The sequence below is a fragment of the Pyrus communis genome, chromosome 8 (assembly GCF_963583255.1).
Source record: "Pyrus communis chromosome 8, drPyrComm1.1, whole genome shotgun sequence".
Lineage (NCBI taxonomy): Eukaryota > Viridiplantae > Streptophyta > Magnoliopsida > Rosales > Rosaceae > Pyrus > Pyrus communis.
The window spans coordinates 8,405,113-8,431,543 of NC_084810.1; the positions used below are offsets into that span (position 1 = coordinate 8,405,113).

The 26,431-nt window shown below is 38.3% G+C and overlaps 1 protein-coding gene across 1 annotated transcript; it reads right to left on the minus strand.

Annotated features, from left to right (window-relative positions):
* Positions 1–21,749: 21,749 nt before the first annotated feature.
* LOC137741505 (transcription factor MYB97-like) lies at positions 21,750–24,237 on the minus strand. The gene is made up of 3 exons (XM_068481211.1): positions 23,863–24,237; positions 22,586–23,591; positions 21,750–22,073 (listed from the first exon to the last, which is right to left on the minus strand). The coding sequence occupies exons 1-3, from the start codon at positions 24,235–24,237 to the stop codon at positions 21,814–21,816; spliced, it is 1,641 nt and encodes a 546-aa protein (XP_068337312.1). The 3' UTR covers positions 21,750–21,813.
* Positions 24,238–26,431: the final 2,194 nt, after the last annotated feature.

Consider the following 26,431-nt stretch of genomic DNA (forward strand, 5'->3'; position numbering starts at 1 on the left):
CAATTTCGAGCACATTGTCGTGACGATTGAAGAAACTAAAAACTTGGAAGAAATTAGTATAGAGCAATTAATGGGTTCGCTACAAGCATATGAAGAGAAACATAAGAAGAGGCAAGGGAATGATGAGCAGCTCCTTAAGACGCATGTTCAGACAAAGAAGAAAGAAGAAAGCTTCGACAACGAGAGAAGCCGATATGGAAGAAGTCGTGGTCGAGGTCGCGGACGTGGACATGGGCGTGGATGTGGTTGGAACTTAAACAACCATAGCAACTACGAAAGAGGAGAAAGCTCAACAAAAGGTCGCGGAAGAGGACGCTCAAACTCAAGGTATGAAAAATCTCAAGTTCAATGTTATAATTGTCAAAAGTTTGGGCATTATGCTTGGGAATGTAGAGCTCCAAACAACAGACTTGATGAGAAGGTCAATTATGTGAAAGAAGAGAAAGAAGAGAATGGTGTTGTGCTACTAGCATGCAAGAACAATGATGGAGACCAAGACTATACATGGTACCTTGACACCGGCGCCAGCAACCACATGTGCGGAAGAAGAAGCATCTTCGTAGAGCTCAATGAATCAGTGAGTGGTAACGTTTCTTTTGGAGATGAATCCAAAATACCCGTAAAAGGCAAAGGTAACATCCTTATTCCCCTGGAAAATGGGGGTCACCAATTAATTTCGAATGTCTACTACGTGCCCAATATGAAAAGCAACATTTTGAGTTTGGGTCAACTCTTAGAAAAAGGTTATGATTTTCATACGAAAAATTATATCCTTTTTCTTAGAGATGACAAAGGAAGATTAATTGCCAAGGCGAAAATGTCAAAGAATAGGATGTTTCCCATGAATATTCAAAACGATGTTGCAAAGTGTCTCAAGATATGTTACAAAGACATATCTTGGCTTTGGCATCTTCGTTTTGGGCATCTTAACTTTGGGGGATTGGAGTTATTATCCAAGAAGGAGATGGTGAGAGGCTTACCGTGTATCAGCCACCCTGATCAAGTTTGCGAAGGATGTTTACTTGGGAAACAGTTCAGGAAAAGCTTTCCAAAGGAGTCGACCATAAGAGCCCAGAAGCCACTCGAGCTCATTCACACCGATGTGTGCGGTCCAATAAAACCAAGCTCTTTGGGTAAAAATAATTATTTCTTTCTCTTCATTGATGATTTTTCAAGAAAAACCTGGGTGTATTTCTTGAAGCAGAAATCAGAAGTCTTTGGAGCATTCAAGAAGTTCAAAGTCGCTGTAGAAAAGGAGAGTGGTTGCAAGATCAAAGCCATGAGATCTGATCGAGGAGGAGAATTCACTTCGAAGGAATTTCAAGAGTTTTGTGAAGCAAATGGAATCCGTCGACCTTTGACAGTTCCAAGATCCCCTCAACAAAATGGAGTGGCGGAAAGAAAAAATCGAACCATCCTCGACATGTCTCGAAGCATGCTCAAAAGCAAGAAATTGCCTAAGGAATTGTGGGCAGAAGCTGTAGCATGTGCTGTCTACCTATCCAATCGGTCTCCAACAAGGAGTGTGTGGGGAAAAACTCCTCAAGAAGCATGGAGTGGAAGAAAACCAGGTATTTCTCATCTAAGAGTTTTTGGAAGCATAGCCCATGTACACGTACCAGACGAGAGGAGAACCAAACTTGACGACAAAAGTGAGAAGTTCATCTTCATCGGCTATGACACCAATTCAAAAGGCTATAAGCTGTATAATCCAAACAATGGGAAGACGGTGATCAGTCGAGACGTGATGTTCGATGAAGAAGGAGAATGGGATTTTGGCCCACATGCAGGTGATCTTCACTTCTTTCCTCAATTTGAAGAAGAGAATGAACAAGGGATGATGGAGTAAGCAAGAGAGGTTCAACAAGAATCCACTACTCCACCTACTTCACCAACATCAACCAATCATGGTAATTCATCAGCATCAGCATTGTCAAGTGGGAGTCTAAATGAAAGAGAAGTACCACGCACAAGAAGTATACGAGATCTTTATGAGGTAACTGAAAGACTTGATAATCCTACACTTTTCTGTCTCTTTGCTGATTGTGAACCAGTCGACTTCCAAGAAGCAGTGCAAGATACTAAGTGGAGGAAAACAATGGATGAAGAAATTGAAGCAATTCAGAAGAATGATACATGGGAACTCGCTATTCTTCCGAAAGGACACAAAGCCATCGGAGTCAAGTGGGTGTACAAGACAAAGAAAAATGCCAATGGAGAGGTCGAAAGATACAAGGCAAGACTAGTGGCGAAAGGCTATAGTCAAAGAGCCGGAATCGACTATGATGAGGTATTCGCACCCGTTGCTCGGTTGGAAACTATTCGATTACTAATTTCTTTGGCAGCTCAAAACAGTTGGAAGATTCAACAAATGGATGTGAAGTCCGCCTTCTTAAATGGAGTCCTTGAAGAAGAAGTCTACATTCAGCAACCGTCAGGCTATGAGATCAAAGGGCATGAAGACAAAGTTCTGAAGCTGAAGAAAGCCCTCTATGGGTTAAAACAAGCGCCATGAGCATGGAATAGTCGCATCGACAAGTACTTTCAGGAAAACAACTTCATCAAGTGCCCTCATGAACATGCTCTCTACGTCAAAGTCAAAGATGGAGATATTTTGATTGTGTGCTTATATGTGGATGATCTAATCTTCACTGGGAGTAATCCAAGCATGTTTGAAGAGTTCAAGAGAGTGATGACCAAAGAATTTGAGATGACCGACATCGGGTTGATGGCATATTACCTAGGCATTGAAGTCAAGCAGAACGAAGAAGGAATTCTCATCTCCCAAGAAAGCTACACAAAGGAGATACTGAAAAAGTTCAAAATGGACGACTGCAAGCCCGTGAGCACGCCAATGGAGTGCGGAGTCAAACTAACCAAGTATGATAAAGGAGAAAACGTAGATCCAACATTTTTCAAAAGCCTAGTTGGAAGCTTGCGCTACTTGACTTGCACAAGACCAGATATTCTCTATGCTGTCGGATTAATCAGTCGCCACATGGAGAATCCCACAACTACACATTTGAAAACGGCCAAAAGAATTCTTCGATACCTTAAAGGTACTGTTAACTTTGGCTTGTTTTATTCAAGTTCTGATAACTACAAACTTGTTGGATATAGCGACAGTGATTGGGCAGGAGATTCCGACGATAGAAAAAGCACTACTGGATTTGTGTTCTTCATGGGAGACACTGCATTCACATGGATGTCGAAGAAGCAACCGATTGTCACTCTCTCTACCTGTGAAGCTGAATATGTAGCTGCTACTTCATGTGTCTGCCATGCAATCTGGCTGAGAAACTTGCTGAAAGAATTAAGAATGCGACAAGAAGAGCCAACAAAGATCTATGTCGACAACAAGTCTGCAATAGCTCTAGCAAAGAATCCAATATTCCATGACAGGAGCAAACACATAGATACCCGTTATCATTTCTTAAGAGAGTGCATTGCAAGAAAGGATGTGCAAGTGGAATATGTGAAGTCTCAAGACCAAGTTGCCGACATATTCACCAAGCCACTCAAACAAGAAGACTTTGTCAGACTAAGAAACTCAATTGGCGTCACAAGACAAGATTAAGGGGGGATGTTGAATTGTAATCTTGTCTTGGCCCAAAGATAATTGATCCGGCCCATACACAAAGAAAGATCCATGCACATGCTAGAGAATTCTAGCAAAGTTCAAGTTGGTGGAAGAGTCTAGAAGAATGGTGAGGATTCCACCAACATACAAGATTAGTGTAGATAATTCTAGCTTAGGAAGGTAGTGGAATTATCTAGATATCTCTAGCATGATGTTTTCATGCTTCTCCAAGGTTCCATCCATGCCTATAAAAGGAGAAGGCATCCACACCATTTGGAACAACCAAGAGAGCAAGTAGCAAGAAGTGAGAGTGTCAAGTAAGAAGTAAGAAGAAGCAACAAAGCTTCTAAGAGTGTTTGAGTGTTTTCTTTTGTACTAAGTTTGTGAGTGAATAAAAACCTTGAGTAATACTTTGAGAATTCTTTCTTTCTCTTGCCTATCAATTCCGCTGCGTTACATTTTTCTTTGTGAGATAAACATCTCTAGAATAGTGAAGCATTTTTAAACCCCAACAGTTACTAGAGACGGCGACGTATGCTGCCGCTAGACTTTAGAGACGTTTTTTTTTGCCTCGTTGGGAAACTATTTTTCTTGGGTACTAATCGGTTTTCATACCGATCATTTTTTGGCAAAAGAATGGAAATCGTTACCCTCAAATTCCGTCGAGGCGGATGATGAAATTCCGTCAGCCCCTAGCAGCTGATTCGAAATTAATGGCGAAGTACAGTAAAACAAGTCCACATAAACCCTCGCACGGAAGGAGCCCGATGTTGCACAAAGGGAAGCGGAGCCTAGGAGTTTGCTGTTAAGGGACTATCACGAAATAGGAGAAGACTAACTTTGAAACCCTTCTGTTTCACTTACCGGAAATTTGATACGGTGTTAGTGGGATGGGGCCAGGGTCTACTCTCAGATTGGCTTCTGAGTGAGACTTGCGGCGGTTTGGTCGTGGGTGTGGGTATCAAGGGTAGTGGTGCCGGAGGGGAACGACGTGGTGGGGTCGGGGAATGCCAAGATGGGAGGATCTAGCTATGGAGAAATGAGGCGGGAGTTGTTTGTGGTGGTGCCTACCAAGTGCATAGGGGAAGGCATCCGTGGGGGAGAGTTCCGATGATGATACGAAGAATTTGATCTCGGTTTCATTTGAAAAGTACTTTTAAATGAGTAGAAGTGTTTTTTAAAAAAATATTTTTAAAATCAATTTTTAGTAAAAATATAATTTAATATTAGAAAAGCACTGCTTTTTGCAAAAATAATTTAAGATTTTTTAGTTTTCTTTTTAAAATAAAATCTAAACATTAAATGGTTTGACGACAAAAATTAAAATACTAAAATTCACTAAAAATAAAGCAAATGACGCACGACAAGGAGCAAGTGGTTGTGAGTAAGGCCACAGGCAAGTGTCTTGTTTACGTGCCAACACGTGTCATCCTAATTATGTTTTGTTCAATATTCTTATGAGAATGTTAGGGAGACTATGATTTTAAACCATGTTTAGATCACACCGATGTGGCGGTTGACAGTTTAATTCTTTTTTTAAATCATAAAAAAGAAATCAAACTATCAACCGCATCAATATATGGTCAACAAAATATGATTTAAGTTATAGTCTCTCTAGCAACACTAGTTTTGTTTCTACGCTTTTAAAACCTTATTTTAATTTTATTTTAAAAAAATAAAAAATACGATTTGTTATCAATATTCTTGAATTGTGTGTAAATCCTAGATATATTTAATTACTAGCTATTCTTTCCCTATAAAATTGCATTTACTTGAATGACAAGTTAATCCTCTTCTCATTCTCTATCATAAAATAAAGGCATTGTGTATGAGAAATAACACACACATAAGAAATTTCTACAATTTCTCCATTCTCTCTTTCTTGATGGACCTCTCTATTCCGTTTCAGTTAAATAGGCCACAATAGAAATTTTGTTACTAAGTAACTATAACTCTTCTCTCAACATTTAATTATAAATTTAGTTGAGTGAAAAATTGTTTAAGGGATTTCGTCACTACTAATAAAGTTACGAACTTCCAAACAAAATTGAAACTGCTAATGAAATCCTTGGTTTTAAAATTTCTTAGTTAAACTAAAAAATTTCAAACTTTTTGCTCACATTTCCATCATTGTAGTTAGGGGTGGATTTAAAAAACCAAAAACCGAAAAAAACCAAAGTGAATATCGAACCGAAGTCGAAAAATACTGAATCGAATCAAAATTGGTTGGTTCAGTTTTGATTTTGGTGGTCTCAAAACCAAATCAGATTGAACCGAATCAACACTAGTACAAAAAAAGTTTGTGCAATGTAGGTACATGCGTCATTCAAAGTCAAAAAACACTGCCTGAAAGTTAGCCCAACAACAACTTCGTCATGCACAAAGCATCGCGCAAAGGCCTTTTGTGCGACAAAGGTACTGTCATTGTGCAAAAGGCCTTTGTGCGACGACAGTACATGTGTCGCGCAAAGGCCTTTTGCACGACGACCATACCTGCGTTGCGCAAAGGCTTTTTGCGCGACGCAAGTTACTTATTCGTCACGCAATCCTTTTTTTCCTTTTTCAAAAAAAAAAAAAAAAAAAAAATTTTATAAATATTTTAATTAAATTATAAAATAATTAATAAACCAAGAAAAAAGTATTTAATTATAAAATATATTAAAATGTATGTACAAGATGTCCAAACATAAAAGAAAAAACTACAACAAGTAGTTGTCTAGGTTTAATGCATTAGGCTACTGGGTATCGGCTGGGCGAAGTGGCTGGGAGGTCGAAGATGGAGCAAGATCAAGTGCTGGCATTGGGATTTAGACACCGGACATTTGTAAGGCCCGTAAGATCATACTCATCTTCTCATCCTAGGCGCCGGTGATTAGAAGGCTGGGAGGTCCCAAGTGTGATCAGAAGGCTCCGAATCGCGGCGGCGCTGGTGAGGCCACTGTGCACTGAACAGCTAAACTGACACTGATGACGTCGATGATGCAGGCACCTGGGACGCCCTAGAAGTAGCCTCAGTAAGGGGTGTAGGTCTCCCCAATCAATGGAGCACTCACGGCTGAAGTAGTAGGTGCTGAAAATGCAGGAGGCGCATTGGTCACACTCCGATGACGAGTGATCAATTGCGACATCTATACACTTTTTGAACCATAAAAATATAACATTAGAAAAATTGGCAGAAAACTTGTGGAAGCAAAGGAGACATAGTACATTAACAAAAAGAAGACGCTATCAAAAAGAATTCTTCACCTCAGTCATCATTTCACCAAGCTGCCTTACAGTAACTTCATTGTGAGGGTTGCCCACATTGAAGAGGTGATCATTGGCCCTAGCAGCATTTCCTGAGGAAAACATGTCACATTACTGAGCAACTTTTGCATGCTAAATAAAAATTTGAGCAAAAGAGATTTTTATTCACTTACGATCATCAACATAACAGCTTCAACAGCATCATTTATGTAGACAAAAGTTCATGAGATTGGCTGCCATCTACGAGCTTGAGAGGCTCACGGCGAAGAAGATTCTGCAACAGATGAAAGCAGAGCACGATCACAACACAAATACTGAAATACCAAATAAATAGGGAATGCTACAATTATTATCTGACATACATAACTAGTTTATTAGAGTTTACATAGGTTGGGTGAAAGGATTGCATAGTTTGTTTATGGTAAATATTTAGTGATCAACTAGTTCTCGGTCTAATGGTATATCTCTTTTCAATGTTGGAAAAGGTACAACATAATGAAAAGGGGTGTTTCATAATGATCTGAATTTCACATTTATTGAATCCCCCACCCCCATTTAATTAAAACGAAAACAAGAAGAATAAAATACCAACACGTAAAAATGTTGTCCCATCACATGCAGTAATAGTAAAGAGGACTAACAATAAACGTCGTCCCAGCATCTGTTCCGAAGGCATTTAGAAACAAACAAACCTTGATCAAATTAAGCACAATAACTGGGTTGCCATATCTCATTGCCAGGTCTTCGAAATGTAGTTTGGTAGCTTGATATGTGGGGTCATATCTCTGTACTAAAGTCAGAATAAAAACATGCAAAAAATGATTAATTCCAATCACCTTTGTAACAATGTATGAGACATGTAGCATATGATTCAGAACGAATGAAATTAATATACATCACATAGTGTTCTTACATATAATATCAGGCTTAGGACCAAATCCTGAAGCTTCTTGTGACCAGAAAAGGGGAATCGAGCCACGCATCTGGACAACAGAACTCATTTTTCCCTTGCATGAGCCATCTTCTTCATCGAGGATTGTCTGCTTTATCTCAACATCATTTGCAACCCTTCCCCTATCATTCACTCCCCTTTTCAAGTAACTGCAACACAATCGAAAACATGATTAATACAACAAGAATTTTCTGTATCTTACCAAAGCTAATAACAGTGAAATTTCACCCTCAAAACAAAAAACTTAAACCTTTTCTTAAATTAAAGAAAAATGTATAGTTAAAAATATTTGACAGCTATGTGAATAATTAGAAGAAATGAAGATGGTGTGGTGTGATATTCAAACTACAACATACCGTGTTCATGCAAAATGCCGAGCGCCTCTAGAGACCAGAGAAACACTGAAGTCCCTACCAAAGATTGATAGCCTGATCTGCCATAACGAAGTAAAATAAACTTAATCGAGATAACATTAGAGACCGTATATCTCTAATCAAATCAAATATATCTCTGCCACATTTATGCTATCATTTTACAGTCCAGACAACAGAGAAACATGAAAACAAAGAAGAAAATTACCTCAACTCGGTCTTAGAATGAGCAACATCTGTCACATCCCGATCCTGACATACGTCCAGGACCGACACGTGACGTCACCAAGTATTCGTATATCTAACATACCCCGCCTCCGGGATACGTACAAGCATAGCTCAAAACTCGGATTAGTAATTTTCGTATGCTTTATGGTTGTATCTAACCTCCTCGTTAGACTACCTACTACTTAAATAGGGATCAAGCCATTCATAGTTCACCATTTACTACACTCCGACGTTTATCACAGTACGCTCAAATCGAAAAGTATAGCATTCCTTAATCAATTATTGGAACTTAATAAGTATGAAATTACTAGGTTCAGGGTTACCCAACAAACCCACATGACATTCAAGGTTTCCATTCCATCCATCATATAAACCACTAAGTTTTCAACATGATACTTTCATCCATAGCATGTAACATATCAAATAACCAATGAAGCACAATATTATTCTCAAGCCAAATTGATCAACTAAAATAATAATAATAATAATAATCATATCCAACGTCATTCCACAATCCCATCAATTAATCAATTCATGAATCAAAGATGCATGATTTTAACATTTAACTACGTTAATCAATCAATGAGATAACATATCATTTCACGAATTTAATTAAGGAATTCTATATAATTCCCTACTTGGGTTATGAGTAATAACATGGTAAATCTAATTTATATTCACAAGGTCTATTGTGGGTAATTCCCATTCACTCAAGTCTAGGGTTCTAGACTAACCTTATGGAAATGAGCAAGAGTAAGGATTCCGGACCACTCAACGGAACCAAAATATCAAGTGGTTTCTCATAATCTACCATAATGTGTCACATGTATAATCAGTGCCTACATCATAGGAATGGTGCACTAGGCAAATCAGAACTCGGATAAGCTGCAAAGCTTTGGTGAGTGACAATAATACAAGTATGTGATATTCAATAAAAAGAAAGGCCATCGATCACAGTTTATAAATCTCAAATATAAGTTTATATTTATGAAATCATAGTCAAGTCACTAAAAACTCCAAAGGAGTCACCTAGACATCCAACGACTTTTCTAATTAAAACCACAAAGATTCTCAAAAACCGTCATTCATAAATACGTTAAAAACTACGGCTAGAGGGACATAGTTCGGCTGAAGCCTACATAAGTAGGGGTGGATTCCATACGGTTACCATATCAAAACCCTTTTATCAATTACTGTATAAAACTTTCGGTTTTGCAAAATCTATTACCATTACCATACCAAACTTTTGGTATACCGAAGTTCGGTATTGCCAAATAGTTCGGTTGGCATGGTATGGCAATGGTAATTGCCACTTTGTTTTGGGACAAAATCTATTTTTGCTTTTTTAACCCAATTCAAGGGAAAAACTTTTTTATTGTACCTTTATCTCATACATTGTAGCCTAAATTCATCTATTATTCATCATTCACAATTCACACACACAATAATTCAAATGATGCATCAAGATTTATGATGAAAATTAAGCTTACAATCCAAATAGAAGTTACGAATAAAAAAAATAGAAGTTAACAATCCAAATAGAAGTAAAAGTTTCATACAAAATGAAAATTGAAACTAAACTTCTAAAAGTAAAATTCATTGATCAATTCTTCAAGTTTGAGATGTTGAAGCTTTTGGAGGAGGTATTGAACTTGTAGAAGATTGAGCTTGTGTCAAGCCTACATTACAAACAAAGAAAATATATTAGTAGCAAGAAGAATTAAAGTTGAAAACCATTTAACAACAAATTTACTAAAAAAATTAAAGCATATCTTACTTGTTTCCACTTCTTCCATTTCCTTATAAAATTGAAGCATATCTTCCGTTGGTTTCTTGTAGAATTTTACTTCATCCACCCTAAGCCAATCACTAGTACACACTAGTGCCACTACCATTTTAGGAGTCAAGGATGCCCTAAAAGGGTCCACAACCCTCTTCCCTAGGCTAAATGCATTTTCACTAGCAACGGTAGATGTGGGGATTGCAAAGATATCCTTGGCCATTTGTGAAAGAATTGGGAACTCTTTTGTGTTTGATTTCCACCAATTCAAGAGATCAAAGCCACCAACAACAATGCTAATATAAGGAATGACAAGGTACTTATCAACTTCATTGGATATCTCCAAAAGGCATTGCTCCCTCATTTCTTGTATAAGCTTGTTCATCATTTCAATTTTGTTCTCATCACCCTCACAAGCTTGAATTATGTACTCCTCACTTAGTTCCACATCTCCCAATGGTAGCAAGAGAACCGCTCCTATACTCATTATACAAATCAAGCAAGCATTTTTTTAATCTCCTTAAGCATCCAAGCTATCTTTCTGTCATCCCATCTAAGTGTTTTGAGGCTAATGGTAATCATTTGAAGTTTATAACAAGGGTCTAGAACTTGGCCAAGAAACATAAGTGGGTTCACATTCTTAAAACTTCCCTAGTACTTGTTAAATTTATGCATCATTGTAGTAGCCACCATTTGCAATGTAGGATTGGTAGGATCTTTCTTTTTCTTCTCAATCTCTATTTGTAAAGCAACCACTTGATTCCATAGCAAAGTTGATGTAACATTTTTTGTTGCACTAAGCTTCAAAGTAGAATCATGAAACTTCTTAAGAAAGTGCGTAAAGGCTAGTGATTTCTCCTAATCCTCCTCCTCATCATGAAATTGCACATTCTCTTCCGTCATCCTAAGAAACACTTTCCTAAACTTGTACGCAATGTCAAGCATTTTATATGTTGCATTCCACCTTGTAGACACATCAAAAGGCACATTTGACATCTTGTCCATCTTGAATAATATAGAAAATTCCCTAAACTTATCCAATCTAGCCGGTGAAGAATGAATGTACTTGACACAATTTTGAATCCCTTCAACCGACTTAGCAAGCTCCTTTAACCCACTCTTGACAACTAAATATAAGATGTGACAATAACACCTCATATGTATGAACTTCCCACCAACCACGAGAGAATTCATTTCCCCTAGCCTCTTTTTCATGTAGTCAACTGCAACATCATTGGCGGAAGCATTATCAATCGTAATCCCCATTGGTTCAAACACACCTCTAGAACTTTCCCAATGTCTTCTCCCTTATGACCTGTGATCTTTATGAAGTTTATGATCCGTTTGTGCAACTTCCATTCACTATCCATGAAGTGAGCGGTAACTACCATGTAGTTAATGTTTTGTACCAATGTCTAAGTATTGGTTGTGATACGTACCCTTTGATTATGCATTGCTTCAAATAACTTAGACTTCTCTAACACATATAAATCCCACACACCAACCACAATCTTCTTCCTATTTGGAATCTTGAATTGAGGTTGAGCCTCTTTCATCATATCAATGTACCCACTACTTTCAACCACCTTAAATGGTTGTTCATCCTTAATGACAAACATCACAATCTTTAACTCAAGTTTTTTTTGGTTAAAGGTGTGGGGGACCAATCCACCGCCTATAGACTCATTTGTTAAGACCGGTTGATTATTATCTGCTTTCATATAAAGGGTGAGTCTTTACAAGCTTTTCTAAGGTGATGTCCTATGCTTGATGTCCCATTTTTCCCAGGATCAGTCGGAACCTCTTTTTTGCAATATAAGCAAATTGCAAGGTGAATGTATTTCCCTTTACTCAAGGTTCTTTTCACTCTCTTAGCATGTAACCAACACTCCGATTGCAACCCACTTACATCTTCATATTCATCAGGCACATCTTTCTTACCACTTCCCACACTTTCATCCCTTTCTCCTTGATTTTGTTGTTGAGGTTATGTTTCAAGTGTTTGGGGTTGGGGTTGGGGAACTAGTAGTAGAGCCACACAGAGATTGGCTTGTCCTGGACTTTATCTTGACATAATACCGAAAATAAAACACAACATTATATCGTATACACATCATATCCAAATATAGTAGAAGCTAATTCGTATACACATCATACCAAAAACAGCGCCCATTCAAATTGTATCAATTAAAAAGCAAATAAAAAACAAGTCATGATCAAAGTAATTAATTAAAGTTGTTCGAAGTAAGCAGAATTATGCATCATCTTTAAAAAAGTCATGATCAAAGTAAGCAATTGGATTATGGAAAAAGGAAATTCCCTTTCCCTGTATTTATCTCACTTTTATATATGAAATTATAGTAGGCATGTTGCATGCATCCCACACAACTCCAAATCTCACACCTTTTTGTCACACACGAACACACCCAGCTAAAGCTAATCCCTCATCCCTTCACATTTCACACCCAAAACCTCGAAACTAAACCCAACAAAATTATATAAACCCAACAACCCAAAAGCAGAAAACCATAGAAGAAAAAAAAAAATGCATCATGGACAAGTGATAACTCGATCAAAAGGTCATGTAATTCCTAATCAATTGAGTCTAATTTCATTTAACAAATCAATTACAAATCCCCAATTTATCAATTTAGGGTTTCTAAATTTATTTATTTATTTATCTAACTCTAGAGAACTAACCTTGATAGATGGAGTCACGGGAGAGATGAAGATGAGATGGATGATATTGTTCGACGGGAAGTGTTCGATGGGAGAATCTGAGATGGGTGGGTGAGTTTTTGTCTCCAGTAGATAGAACAGAAGTAGAATAGCTGAAATGAGAGAGAGTGAGTAGTTTGTGACTCTGTGCCTGTAGGGTTTTATTTTCAAATTATTAGAATATTATAAATATATGTTATATAATTATATATTATATAATTTATAAATTATAAATTATATTATATTTTCGGTATGGTACAGTAATGTTGTGGTACTAGTATCCATTATCAATATCGTACCATGAAATTTTGGTATAGTACAATACCGTACCATTACCGATTAGCACAAAATCGGTATGCACGGTTGACAATTTGGCAAAAAAATCCACCCCTATACTAACCAAACAAGAAGTGCCCCCCCCCCCCAATAGAGAATTAACCAATCAGAGCCACCCCTGAGAAATCATGTTGGTAGGGACCCCTTATCGCGGATTAAGCAAGCAGTGACTCCTACGAATCTGTTAGGCAGTGATCACCCATCACGGATTAACCAAGCATGATCACCCCTAAGTATGTATGGCCATAAGGATCGCTCATCGTGGATTGATCAAGCTCGATCCATAAATATTATGGTCCCCTATCGCGGATTAACTAAGCTCGATCCATAAATATTATGGTCCCCTATCGCGGATTAACCAAGCAGGACCACTAGTGACCATTCGTCGTGGATTAATCAAGCAGGGTCATAGGCAGTGATCACCCATCGTGGATTAACCAAGCATGACCACTCCTAAGTATATACAACCATGAGGATCGCCCATCGCGGATTAACCAAGTAGTACCATGGTGCAAACTCGGTGTCACCTAACCCCGTGACACTAGGGTAACGGTCCCCTATTAACCCTTAAGTTTATCAACTTTTCAATATGCACTTCAAATAACTTTTTCACAAATATTTCCAATCCATGAATCAAATCACATTTAATAAAAATAGATCGATGGCCAATTATAAAAATCACATTTTAATAGAAAACACATTTATAAAACCGAGCCATATCCACAAAGGATACTAATATAAGAAAACATGGTAATAACCATATCACATATATTAAAGTCACTCATCGAGAAAAGTCCACAAAGCCTCACTGATCTTTAGTAATACTAATTTTAGTAATTCAAATGGTTCAAGACATGTTACCAAAAGTCAACTCTCAATCAACGATGGGATCCACACCCTAGCAATTTAATCCGAAGATCCACACATTATATTTCAGACCCGTAACTTCCTAAGGTCCACATTATGCTCATAAAACAACATACTAAAATCATATCATGATCCGACGGTCGGATCTCCGCCAATCTCAAATTCAAATAGTGGTCAACAATTAGTTTAACAAACTTAAAAATTTAATTCGGGAAGATCCATATGTCATATTCCTGATCCGTCAATTCCTACTATCCTAAAATATTATGTACTATTATGTATTTAAGTTTGGTACCGATCCAACGGTCGGATAGTTGATTCATGTAACCCCATCGCGGCTAACTAGGTGGTCAACTACGAAACTATACTAAAACATCAGAATTCCACTAAACGGATGTCAAATATGGAATCGGGACATCAAAATTAATCTAGGATGATTAGGTGGAGTCTCGACCCATGCACTGCCGCAAGCGGCTGACAGTCGTCTTGACTCGCCGGAAAATTCAACTATTTCTAAAAATTACCAAATTTCACATAAATGTAGATCTCGATGAGTGGAGCAAGTTTCATACCTGTGACTAAGCCCAATTTGGCCGGGAAAAGCTTCAATTTCCCTTGAACCAGCCAGAAATCCTAAAAAATGTGTGCTTCGATCCTTCACTTTCGATGCTCCACCGCCCCCAAACCTGCTTGGCCTTTGTTCCTGAAGTTGAGGGAAGCCTTTTGGTGGTGATGGTTGACGAAGTTACCTTTGGATGTGATGGATCATAGCCTCGAAGCCCGTCGCACCCACCGGTGCATTCCTCCACAATCCCAGACCCAATCTCCTTGAATTTGGTGTGGAAATGGTAGAGAAAGGGTCAAGATCATGATTGGGAGTGGTAGATCGGCCCAATTTGTTGGAAAAACAATGAATTTTATCGGAGAAACTCATGGGTCACAACCAGGTCGCAGGTCAAGGGGGAACCAATTCAGTTCCCCTCCTTCTCCTCCTTTCTCCTTTCCACCTCTTTCCCTCTTTCTCATTGGCTGCTCCTTCCTCTCCCCTCTCCTAATTGGCTCCTCCGTTTCCCCTATCTCTCATTTTCTCTCCTTTCCTTTTCATCTTAGCCGTCCCTCTCTCTCATTTCTCTTCTTTTCCTTTCACCCCAACCACACACATGGCACGTCTCATGGCTCCAGAAAATCTGGAGAATTCTAAATGAGGATCAAAATTACAAAAATGTCCCTAATTTTAAACTTAATAACTTTTTCGTTATAAATCCGTTTCACGAACAGTTTGCGCCTACGCGTTCGTGTGATCGAGCTCTATTCGAAAATATAAATCGTGGCCTCGAAAGGTCTATGGATTTTAGATAATGAATTTCCAAACTTCAAACTTTGTAACTAGTTTAATTAAAATCTAAATTCAAATAAATTAATATAAATTCTCGAAAAATAATATAAAATTTCAATAACGCAAATACGTAGATTATAACAGTGAAATCCAGGAAACCATACACATAAAACAAAATATAAAATGCCAAACAAACCAAATATTGGACTTGCCGCTTCTAGTTGCCATGGAAATCAAGTAGTCACTTCCCCTCTCTATGTTTATCTGGATGTCTTTCTTTCTGTATAGAGGACCCATAGTTGTTATCTGAAACATAAAAATAAAAAAAATAAAAAAAAGGGGGACAATTAAAACATGAAAATATAGAGCAGGGGGGACGAAGAGAAAATGTTATCCCCGGAAAATCTGACCATACCAATTTGATCTCAATTGTAAGTGGGTAGTGTGCCAAAGACAGACAAAAAAATGAAACACAGGGGATTTGAAATAAATTCCAATAAACTCCCAAACAATTATATGGCATAGATGATAAATCAGTAAAAAGTGGAGAAAGGAAACCTGCTTCACCCACAGAATCACCAGAGAGAAAGACCCAATCCTTGTTCATAAATATGCAAGATAAGAAAACATAACTATATGCTAATCTTAGAACCAAATTGTGTGATCCATTGAAAAAAAAACAGAAATAATGAAAAGAGTGTGGTGATTCAACAACTGCTTGGAATCAAAGAATAGCAAACCTGCAATTCTTTTCAAATTTATGAGCGAGCAATGTCTTTTGTATCATCTTCTCTTCCTGCAAAACTGTTTCAGTTTTTTCTTTTCAGTTTCTTACCTTGTGTCCTTCTATATATCTCTCATCCAGCAAAACTGCTTCTTTTTGCACAATTAGGGCGTTTCTTTTCCTCCTCAACCCCACTTTGCACGTTCACGTTTATCTTTCCTGGTGCCTTCTCCGTGTATTGGTTTTAAATTCTGTTATCTTTTTTCTTTATTTTTTTTCCAATACAGTTTCTTGTTAAGTTATGATTTTTTTACCAGTTTGTCCCTGCTATTTTGTTTCTATTATTTTCAGAAAGTTATAGATTTTTTTGTTTGAGGGGCTTTATAGTCCAATTATTTTTGGTGAAGCCTTGAGACACCAAACTTTACTTCTGGCTTTCTAATATTAATTAATATTAAAGATATATCATTGAACTTGATGGGATACGCATTCGACGAAACTAGTTTTAACGATCCAACCGTCAAACTTGTTTGTAAGTACTTCGAGATCACATACACCCAAAAATCGCAAAAAACAAACATTTAGAGATCAAGTAACGGGGCACAACGTTTTGATGGTTATAAACGAAAAATCACGATTTAACGGTAGTTTTAACTCCGATTTTGATGATTTTTTGTAGCTACACTTCTTGATCCTATATGAATACAATGAATAATTCGATCTTCAATCTAAAATATTTACACTAGTGGATACCACAAAATCTTATGTTATACTTAATGAAAGTATAAATAAACTCTAAGTGTTAGTGAATCTATCGTTTTGATGGGATGCGCATTATATGAAACTAGTTTCAACAATGGAACCATCAAACTTGTTTGTATATGCTTCGAGATCGCATACGCCAAAAAACAAACATTCAGAGATCAAGTAACCGGACAAAACTTTTCGACGATTATAAACAAAAAATCATGATTTAACGGTAGTTTTAACTCCGATTTTGATGATTTTTTTATAGCTACACTCCTTGATCCTATATGAATACAATGAACCAATTCGATCGTCAATTTAAAATATTTACACAAGTGGATACCACAAAATCTTATATTATACTTTATGAAAGTATAAATAAACTCCAAATGCTAGTGAATCTATCGTTTTGATGGGATACACATTTTACGAAATTAGTTTCAATGATCCATTCATTAAACTTGTTTGTATATGCTTTGAGATCACATACACCAAAAATCGGAAAAAAAACAAACATTCAGAGATCAAGTAACGGGACAAAACTTTTCAACGGTTATAAATGAAAAATCACGATTTAATGGTAGTTTTAACTCTGATTTTGATGATTTTTTGTAGCTACACTCCTTGATCATATATGAATACAATGAATGAATTTGATCTTCATTTAAAATATTAACACTAATGGATACCACAAAATCTTATGTTATACTTAATAAAAATTATAAATAAACTGTAAGTGTTGGTGAATCTATCGTTTTGATGTGATACACATTCTACGAAACTAATTTCAACGATCCAACAATCAAACTTGTTTGTATATGCTTCGAGATCACATATGCCAAAAATTATAAAAAAACAAACATTCAAACATCAAGTAACAGAACAAAATTTTTCGACGATTATAAACGAAAAATCACGATTTAACAGTTATTTTAACTCCAATTTTGATGATTTTTTTTATAGTTACACTCCTTAATCCTATATGAATACACTAGTGGCACAAAATATATATACTCGTTGACTTTGCACAATGAAGATTGGTGTTGCGCAAAACTGTTTTGCGCGACGAAAGGGTGCATTCGTTGCGCAAAATAGTTTTGCTCAACATCAGCCTCTGTCACGCAAAGCTGTTTTGCGTAACAAATGCACATTTTCGTCGTGCAATGTTGGGAAAAAAAATGATTGAAATCTTTGTTTGGCGCCAAAAACTTATGTGACGCATATACCACGTCGTGCAAATAGTCTTTGCACGACAGTGAAACAAGACGTTGCTCAAAGGACGTTTGCGCAACGCGGCCTATGCGTTGTGCAAGCTTTTGGAGCCAAACCTAGACCTTTACCACTTTTTTTCCCAACATTGCGTGATGAAGGTGTTCCTTTGTCGCGCAAAGCTGTTTTGCGCGACAACAGTCTTCGTCGCGCAGAGTTCCATTGCACAAAATGTTTTTGCGTGACCATTTGTTGTCATCGTTGCGTAAACATACTTTGCGCGATGCAATTTGCTCCATCGCGCAAGTATGTTTTTGTACTAGTGGTATATATTATTAATTATTTAATACATATCATCTTCAAGCCAACATTAACTCAAAGTTTGAACTCCGTTGGAAGTCAGACTTGTAGTTTGTCCTATGTTTTCTTTCAAGCAGTGAGCCACATATGGCATAACCACAAAGTGGAAGATGCCACCAAAATTGAAAGAAAATGAGAGAAAATAAAACAACAAACACACAAAGTGGAAGATGCCATAACCAAAATTGAAAGCAAACAACATTCTTGCAATGAAGTGGTGCCGATTATTTTGGCCCCTAGATGTTATCATTTAGGTTCAAGAAGTCGAAGAGGATAAGAGTTGTCGGTCTGAAATTGGATAATTCAGGAAAATGCTTCTGAGATTGCTCATTGTTCTTGTAAAACAAAGGGACAATGTGATTGTTGTGAAAGAAAATTTTTAGACCTATATATGCAAGTTTTTTACATGAACCTACGGACATAAGATTTAATGTATCGGTGTGCTCAATGTCTATATTGTTTAAAAAAAGAAACTGAAACTGAACTAAAACCGGATTGAAAAAAAATCGAAACGAAATTAAACCTAACTGAACAAAAATTGAAAAAATGAACCGAACCAAAATTTCAGTTTAGTTTTGGTTTTGGCAAAAAACCAAACCCACCTCTAATTTTAGTCTGGGGTCAATGATATTGAAATGTCGGTTGATATTTACGTAATTTGATTGTCAATATTTCTATAAAATTTGATATATTAGATCTTGGTGCGTGTCAATGTGTTCGAAGGGCATCATTTTGTGTGGAGTCACGTGTCCCATGACAACTACTTCTTTTGAAAAATTGTCATAAATACATAGCAACGAAAAATAGAGTAATGTTATTCATACTATATTTTTATACCATATTTCTATACCACCTTAGGTGGCATCTAATGTGGACAACCACATCATTTGAAAAATTTGCAAAACCCAAGGAAATAAAGGAGAAAGACTCCTTGTATACCACAATCATCATTTAATTAACTAGTTTTTCTTAATTATTAGTTTATTAAATAATGAACTAAATTTAAATATCTAATTAATTCAAATGATGTGGCTGTCTACATCAAATGTCACCTAAGGTGGTATAAAAATGTGGTACAAAAACATGGTATGAATAGCATTACTCCGAAAAATATATCACAAAGGCGACTATGAACTCCTTACGTCATTGTTTTCAATAATAAAGTCTCAATTATTTTTAAAAAGGGACTCAATATGAGTGAATTTGCAATTGACACAACGGTTATGATTAAGTCACGTCAGCATCTTATATTGATTTTTTTTATAGAGATAATAAGACAAAAAACAATGTGTAAGAGGAGGGGATGGGAATAGGAGAATAGAGAATCCTCCTCCATTATTAACACTAGCAATTGTGAACACATTGTGCTTGTGCTTATCAAAATTTTGACAGTAAAATTTACAAATAAAATTTCAGCATTGAAGAGGCTAATCATATCTTTAGCGACTATTTGTGGAAACTATTCCGTCACTTAAATTTTATTTTATTTGGAAGAAAAAAGGGGAAGAGAAAATAAGGGCAGCTGATATGGTTGCTTGTCCGTGAGGCTTTGGAAAAAGAAAAAAAAACAGTAAAATTATTTTGATACACCCCGACCCGGAATGTACACTACGACTCCGAATCGAGTTGTGCTGGCCGAAACCTGGAAGGTGATGAAGCCATAAAGTATAGTGATGTGGAAAATGTGAATAAATTTAAACCTAAAAGTGCCTAAAGACAAGAGTGCGCTGTGAGCAGGAATGAACCCCTTTCACATGCGACGTCAGAGCATAAGTAAAGTACAGTAGTGTAGGTAAGGATCATACCCTCAAAAGTAGCCACCTATACTAAGATTCGCCACGAATCCTCATCGATACGAACTTTCAGCAACTAAAATCTGAAGGAGCGAAAAATAAGGGTGAGTGGGCTTGAAAATAAAATTTTAATAAAAACCTTTTGAAAACGTTATAACCCCCCCTCGCTGTAAAACCCATATAGTTTCTAGAAAATAATAATACATACGTATGTAGAAATCATGCTCAAGAGTATTGAAAACCAAGTATGCCGTGTCAAGTATCTTAGCAATGAAATAAGTAAGCCAGGTGAAATAATTCAATGTAAACTGATATGTCAGCCGAAGTCACCTAACGTGACCTGTACGGCCGAGCCTATAGCTCATCTACCAAATCCTGCACACAAGTCGAAACCATCTAATGTGGTCTGTACGACGGGCTAGGTGTAAATAGATACGCTCAAGTGCTACGATCATGTGAAGGCTGTGCGAACTATCACAAGTCACCTACGAGTCGGAACCACCTAATGTGGTGTGTACGACAGGTTGGCACTTGCTTTGGATCCAAGGTGAGCGTGTGGTGCGGGAGGTGAACGATCACGTGAAGGCTAGGCCCTAGCCTCGGGCGGAGCACTAACACCGGGGTGCAGGATAATGAGCCCTAGCCTCGGGTTTTGCCCTTCCTCACAAGGTGGTTTCAGGCAGTCTGGGTGGGTAAAATGGGCTTCGGTGAAGGGGTTTTTCGAGAGCCGGATGGGCAACTTCCCACTCTTTCCATAATGTGTGTCCGCCCATGGTAGCAACAAAAGTTGCAGAACATTCTTATAAGTTTTCAGACTAACGAGAAGGGCAGCTACATGCTCCTGGCCTTATTTTCCGACGAGAGGAGGGGCAGACCCAGAAATCCAGTCCTGTTTTCCGGCAAGGGGAGTGGTGGCCGCCACTCACGAGTACAAGTAAAACCCCCTCGAATAGGTGCCAAATCTTAGTCAGACTTAGAAGCTAACTTCCAATTTGGTAAAACATTAAAGCATATTGGCAACCTAATTTCGTTTAAATGCAATCCTTAATTTATCTTTGAAGCTGAATTAAAATTATAATTTTAACTTGATTCATTAATTATTAATAAGGTAGGATCCATTATTGATCGGATCTGAATTCTCTTCTTTCCCATTTTTTCTGCCCTCCAATCATCTCCTATTTGAATGCTCATATTAAGTTACGTCATCTCGTATTGATTTTTTTATACAGAAAAAAAAAAAAAGACAAAGAGAAAAGTCAGAGATGAGGAGAGAGGAGGGGAGAGAATTTAGAGGAGAGACAATCCTTCTACCAGAAGAAAAAAAATGTAGAATACTGTTATCTATCAGTAAAGCTCGGCTCTCTACATAGATATAAATTAACATTACAATACCAGGTCTGGAAAGTCTGAAGACAGTGACAACCATGATGAAAACAAACACCATCAAGGAAAATGAATTTTAAAAAAATACAATCTCTTTTAATTAAGCCATCAGAGCTTTTATTTCACTCTCTATAATATATAATTATATATACTATTTTGTTGTGTTTATGGATGGAACCATCCTCAGCAAATCCCAGGCAAGTTATCCCAAGAGCTAGAGGCTCTCCCATGCTCTCCTGTGGCAGTAAAAGGGAACAACGAAGCCATATGCTGCATGTCAAAATCCAAACCGGTATCTGTCACGCTGGAAGAGTGACCATTGGAGAGTTCTCCGCTGTCGCTATACCAATCAGAGACCGGCTCGGTTGAAGGGATGAAGCTGAACAGCTTTGACAAGTCTTCAGGCATTGAATTCAGGTGATCATCATGGATTGGTTTTGCTTCTGCATGTAGATAGAGCGAAAAAATGTCAATTATTTATGATAAGCAGATTAATCAACAAACAAGTTGAGAAAGAAAAACTGATTCCTAGGGAAGAGAAAGGGAGAAAGAGAACTAGGTTGGGCAAATAGGTAATAAAAGGATGAGCATAAGACAAGCTGTAATCTCAGACTTCCTCGTTCCGAACTCTCAGTGGCGCAAGGTATGGATAAAGAAGTTCAGAATAATCTAGAAGCAGGGTCAATATTCTACCATTAAACCATAATATTAATAATAATCTGAAACAATGTTACTTAAGAGTTCCTTTAATTATTATGTCCTAGTTTAGTTGATCATTCACCACAAGCTCTTAAATTAGAATTAGGAAAAAATTTAAATCGGAAGATGAAAGAAGTAAAAAATCACAGCTTGAACAGCGCAGATTTGTCTGACAAATTGATTTGCATGCACACAATTAACCAGGGAATTTAAAAGCAACAGAAATTAATTAATAAAAACTAAAAATATAATTCACCGAATAATGAGCTACCCATCGAGGTTGTGGATTGCAGCCACCTGCCATAACCATCCGACACTTGCTTCTCATCAAACGAACCCAACATCCCATTTCCTCTCACCCGTGAATTATTGTTTCCACCACCGCCGCTGCCACCGCAAGCTAATGCCTCAGCCTCTTGTAACAAGTCTTCCAGTAGCCCATTATTCTCATCGGCCGCTGAAACCGCCGCCACTGTCGAGCTTACCTTGGCTTCAATGGTAACCTCGGAGTGCGTTTGGGAAACTTGGTTTGAAGGGAGCTCCGACTTGACTGAATAAACTGAGCTGGAAGGCGACAACAAGCCGTCGGAGTACTCGAACTGTGTCCGCGACATTGGCGGGAAAGGGTTGTTGAAAGTTCTCGGGAACTGAAAGGAAGACATGTCAGGCATCGTGCTAGTGCCAGCAGCTGTCAACTGAAAGGAGGCGATGTCAGGCATCGAACTAGTTCGCAGAATCGAAGTATTCCGTTGCGGGGCTGGGGATATCGGCGGGGAATATCCAACAGAGTCACGGTAGCGTTTGTGGCTGAGCGGGGCGCCGAGGATGGGGGCGGGACGGTGGAAGGTAAAGGAGGGGGTGGAGGCGGTTGCGGTAGGGTCAAAGAGGGGGAGGGAAGTGGCAGAAGTGGGTTTGGGTTGGTGAGGGGAGGAGAGAGGAGAGAGAGACGGAGGAGTTGGGGAGAGCGGAGGGATGTGGGGGTGGTGGTGGGTTTGGGTAGGGCTTTGGATTTGGAAGCAAAATGTTGGGGATGGGGAATTATCGGTGTTGGGGTGGAGGGAGTTTTGGGTGGGGGTGGTGGGTGGGTTTAGTACTCCGTTGGGTAAGGTTAGAGAAGTGGGTGGGGAATGGGAATGGGAATGGGAATAGGAATACTGGGATTGCTTGATGTCATGGGGGTATAATGGTAATCCTTGGCGTTGCCTCCTCTTCACCCTTGTGTTCCAGTAGTTCTTTATCTCGTTGTCCGTTCGTCCAGGTAACTAAAAACCAAAAGCAAAATTAATTGAATTTTTGTTTCATAACAGAAAGCAATTGCAGAAAAGAAAAAAAAAGCTGCTTTTTTAAAAGCAGGGGAAGGAAGAAAAGAAGCAGCCAAATTCCTGCATTTTGTTTCTTTTTTTGAAAAAACAAAAACATTTGTTTATTTGCAACACCAAAAATCGAAAACCCAGAAATGAAATCAGGCGAAAAGATGAAATGATGAAAAATAAAAGTTACTTTTTCCAAAAGCATTTTGTAATTAGTAGGTACCTGAGAAGCCATGCGAGCCCATTTGTTGCCGTATTTGGCGTGCAGCTCAAGAATAAGCCTTTCCTCGTCGGGGGAGAAGCAGCCTTTCTTCAAATTGGGGCGAAGATGGTTGGCCCACCGGAGGCGGCAGCTCTTGCCGCACCGGTTGAGGCCGGAGTTCCTCTGCACCGAGTTCCAATTTCCCTCGCCGTGCTTCCTTACGTACTCCACCAAAACCTGGTCTTCAGCAGCCGTCCACGGCCCTTTCTTCAGACCTTTGCTTCCCTCCACCACGAGCCCACCACCTCCGTCGCCTCCTCTGGACTCCGGCAGTCCCTGGCTCTGTAGCACTGAACCGCCATTGATATTGATGCTGTCGTTGCTGTTGGGTGTCATTGTCAAATCACAATCAGCAAACGCACCACGGAGACTCTGGTTGGCCCGGCAGAGTCAATATCACACCCAGACACAAAAGACAACAAAAACTTTACGCAATTATGCACTTTTTTGTGGGACCCCTATCCGATCACATATGACGGTAATTTTGGCTTTTATTTGGGGTATGGTATTTGTATTTGTTTCTTTTCTTCGTAATTTTTTGGATGTATAGCGGTATTAGGGCATCACAGAGGCCCCTCTCCTCCTTTCTGATGGTATTTACTGCAACCTTTTAATCCTTTTGGGATTCTGGGGCTGTAGTATGCTCTAGTATGAAAGGAGAAAGAGAGGGGCAGAGAGACGGAGGAGGCGGCGGTGGGTGGCGGTGGTGGGAGAAGGAACCAAAAAATTACAAGAGAAACAAAAAAAAAAAGAGATGAGTTTCTGTTGTATGTCGTGGTTGGGAGGAAGTGGCAAACCTGAAAATATATATACCTATGATTTAAAAAGGAAGAGCTGGGTGGGCAGAGAGTATTGAGGTACTCAGACTCCAAGCTGGACCGTATTTTGTAAGCGGCTACCGATCTTTCTGCCCAGTTGGTTTCCAAGTTTTTTTATTTTCGCATGAGAAATCCTAGCTGGAGTGATTATTGTGGTAAAAAGAGTAAATACAGATGGGTTTGGTTATTTTTGGGGGAAGTGGGTAAAGTGGCAGTTGCCATGTCAATCGGATTGGGCAAGGGAGGAAGTTACCTAAGACGCGCCGTATGCTGCCTACAGAGCTTTGCTTACGTTTTTTGAGTTGTTGGGAAACTACTTTTCTTGGGTACACATTCATACCGATCAATTTTGGCAAAAGAATGGAAATCGTCACCCTCAAACAATCATCGCCACCCTCAAATTCCGTCAAGGCGAATGATGAAATTCCGTCCGCCCTAGCTGCTGATAGAAACTGTTGACGAAATACAGTAAAACAAGTCCAAACAAACGAGGCACGGAACGAGCCCGATGTTGCAGAAAGGGAAGCGGAGCCGTGGAGTTTGCTGTCCAGGGACTATCGCGAAATAGAAGACTGACTTTGAAACCCTTTTGCTTTGCCTGCCAGAATTTTGATATGGTGTTAGTGGGAGGGGAGAGTCTGAACTCAGATTGGATTTTAGGTGAGACTTGCGGTAGTTTGGTCGTTGGTGTGTGTATCAAGGGTAGTGCTGCTGGACTGAACGACGTGATGGGGCCGGGGCGTGTCTAGATGGGAGGTTTTAGTTATGGGGCGGGAGTTGGTGGTGGTGGTGCTTACCTAGTGCGTAGGGGAAGACAGCCGCGGGGGAGCTTTCAACGGTGATACGATGATCCTTGGTTTTGTATGAGAGTACATTTAAATGAATGAAAACGGTTTTAAAGAAAATATTTTTTTTAAACTAATCTTTAGTAAAAATGCAATTTAATATTAGAAAATCACTTGAAGTGTTTTTTGTATGAACATTTTCTCTAAAAACACTTTCAGGTATATGATGATTCTTGCAAGATGCACGTCAAGTACTTAATGCTTGTAGGATGCACTTCTAGTACTTTTGAATATTTTTCTTTGAAAAAAACCTTCAATCATTAAAAAGTAGTTTCCAAACTATTTCTTAAACTTTTTAAAGATATTTTAAGATTTTTGAGCTATTTCTTTTTAAAATAAAATAGTAATTAATTCAACGACAAAAATCAACACACTAAAGTAATGACTAGAGAAATGGAGGAAGTTACTCAAGGCGCCGTATGGTGCCGCTAGAGCTTTAGTGATTTTTTTTTTTAGTTGTTGGAAACTATTTTTCTTGGGTATACATCTATTTCCATACCGATCAATTTTTGGCAAAAGAACGGAAATCATCACCCTCTAATTCCGTCAATGTGGATAGTAGAAATATGACTTCTTATATTGATTGGTGCAAAATATTACAATATATAGGGTTACATAAATTCCTATTTAGGTAATAATCCTACACTAGTTAAAATGACATTCCTATAATACATGCAATAATTGTAAACATGATTTCGGATTGATTGAGTTAGTGCTAACACCCCCCCCCCCCACCCCACCCCCCGACGCCGAAAACTAAATGTGCTTGGTCTAACAAGTTTGGAACAAAGGAGCCCATGACGAGGTTGATGAAGAGCCTTGGTGAAAAGATCAACCAGTTGATTAGTAAAGGGAATATAGCTAATA

What these genes read in the sequence shown, in the direction of transcription:
- LOC137741505 (XM_068481211.1), bottom strand. Translation starts at nt 24,237, where the DNA reads ATGACACCCAACAGCAACGACAGCATCAATATCAATGGCGGTTCAGTG. An exon ending in GGGCTCGCATGGCTTCTCAG is followed by an intron (nt 23,592 to 23,862) that starts GTACCTACTAAT and finishes TTTGGTTTTTAG; the next exon opens with TTACCTGGACGAACGGACAA. An exon ending in GATGGGTAGCTCATTATTCG is followed by an intron (nt 22,074 to 22,585) that starts GTGAATTATATT and finishes ATCTACATGCAG; the next exon opens with AAGCAAAACCAATCCATGAT.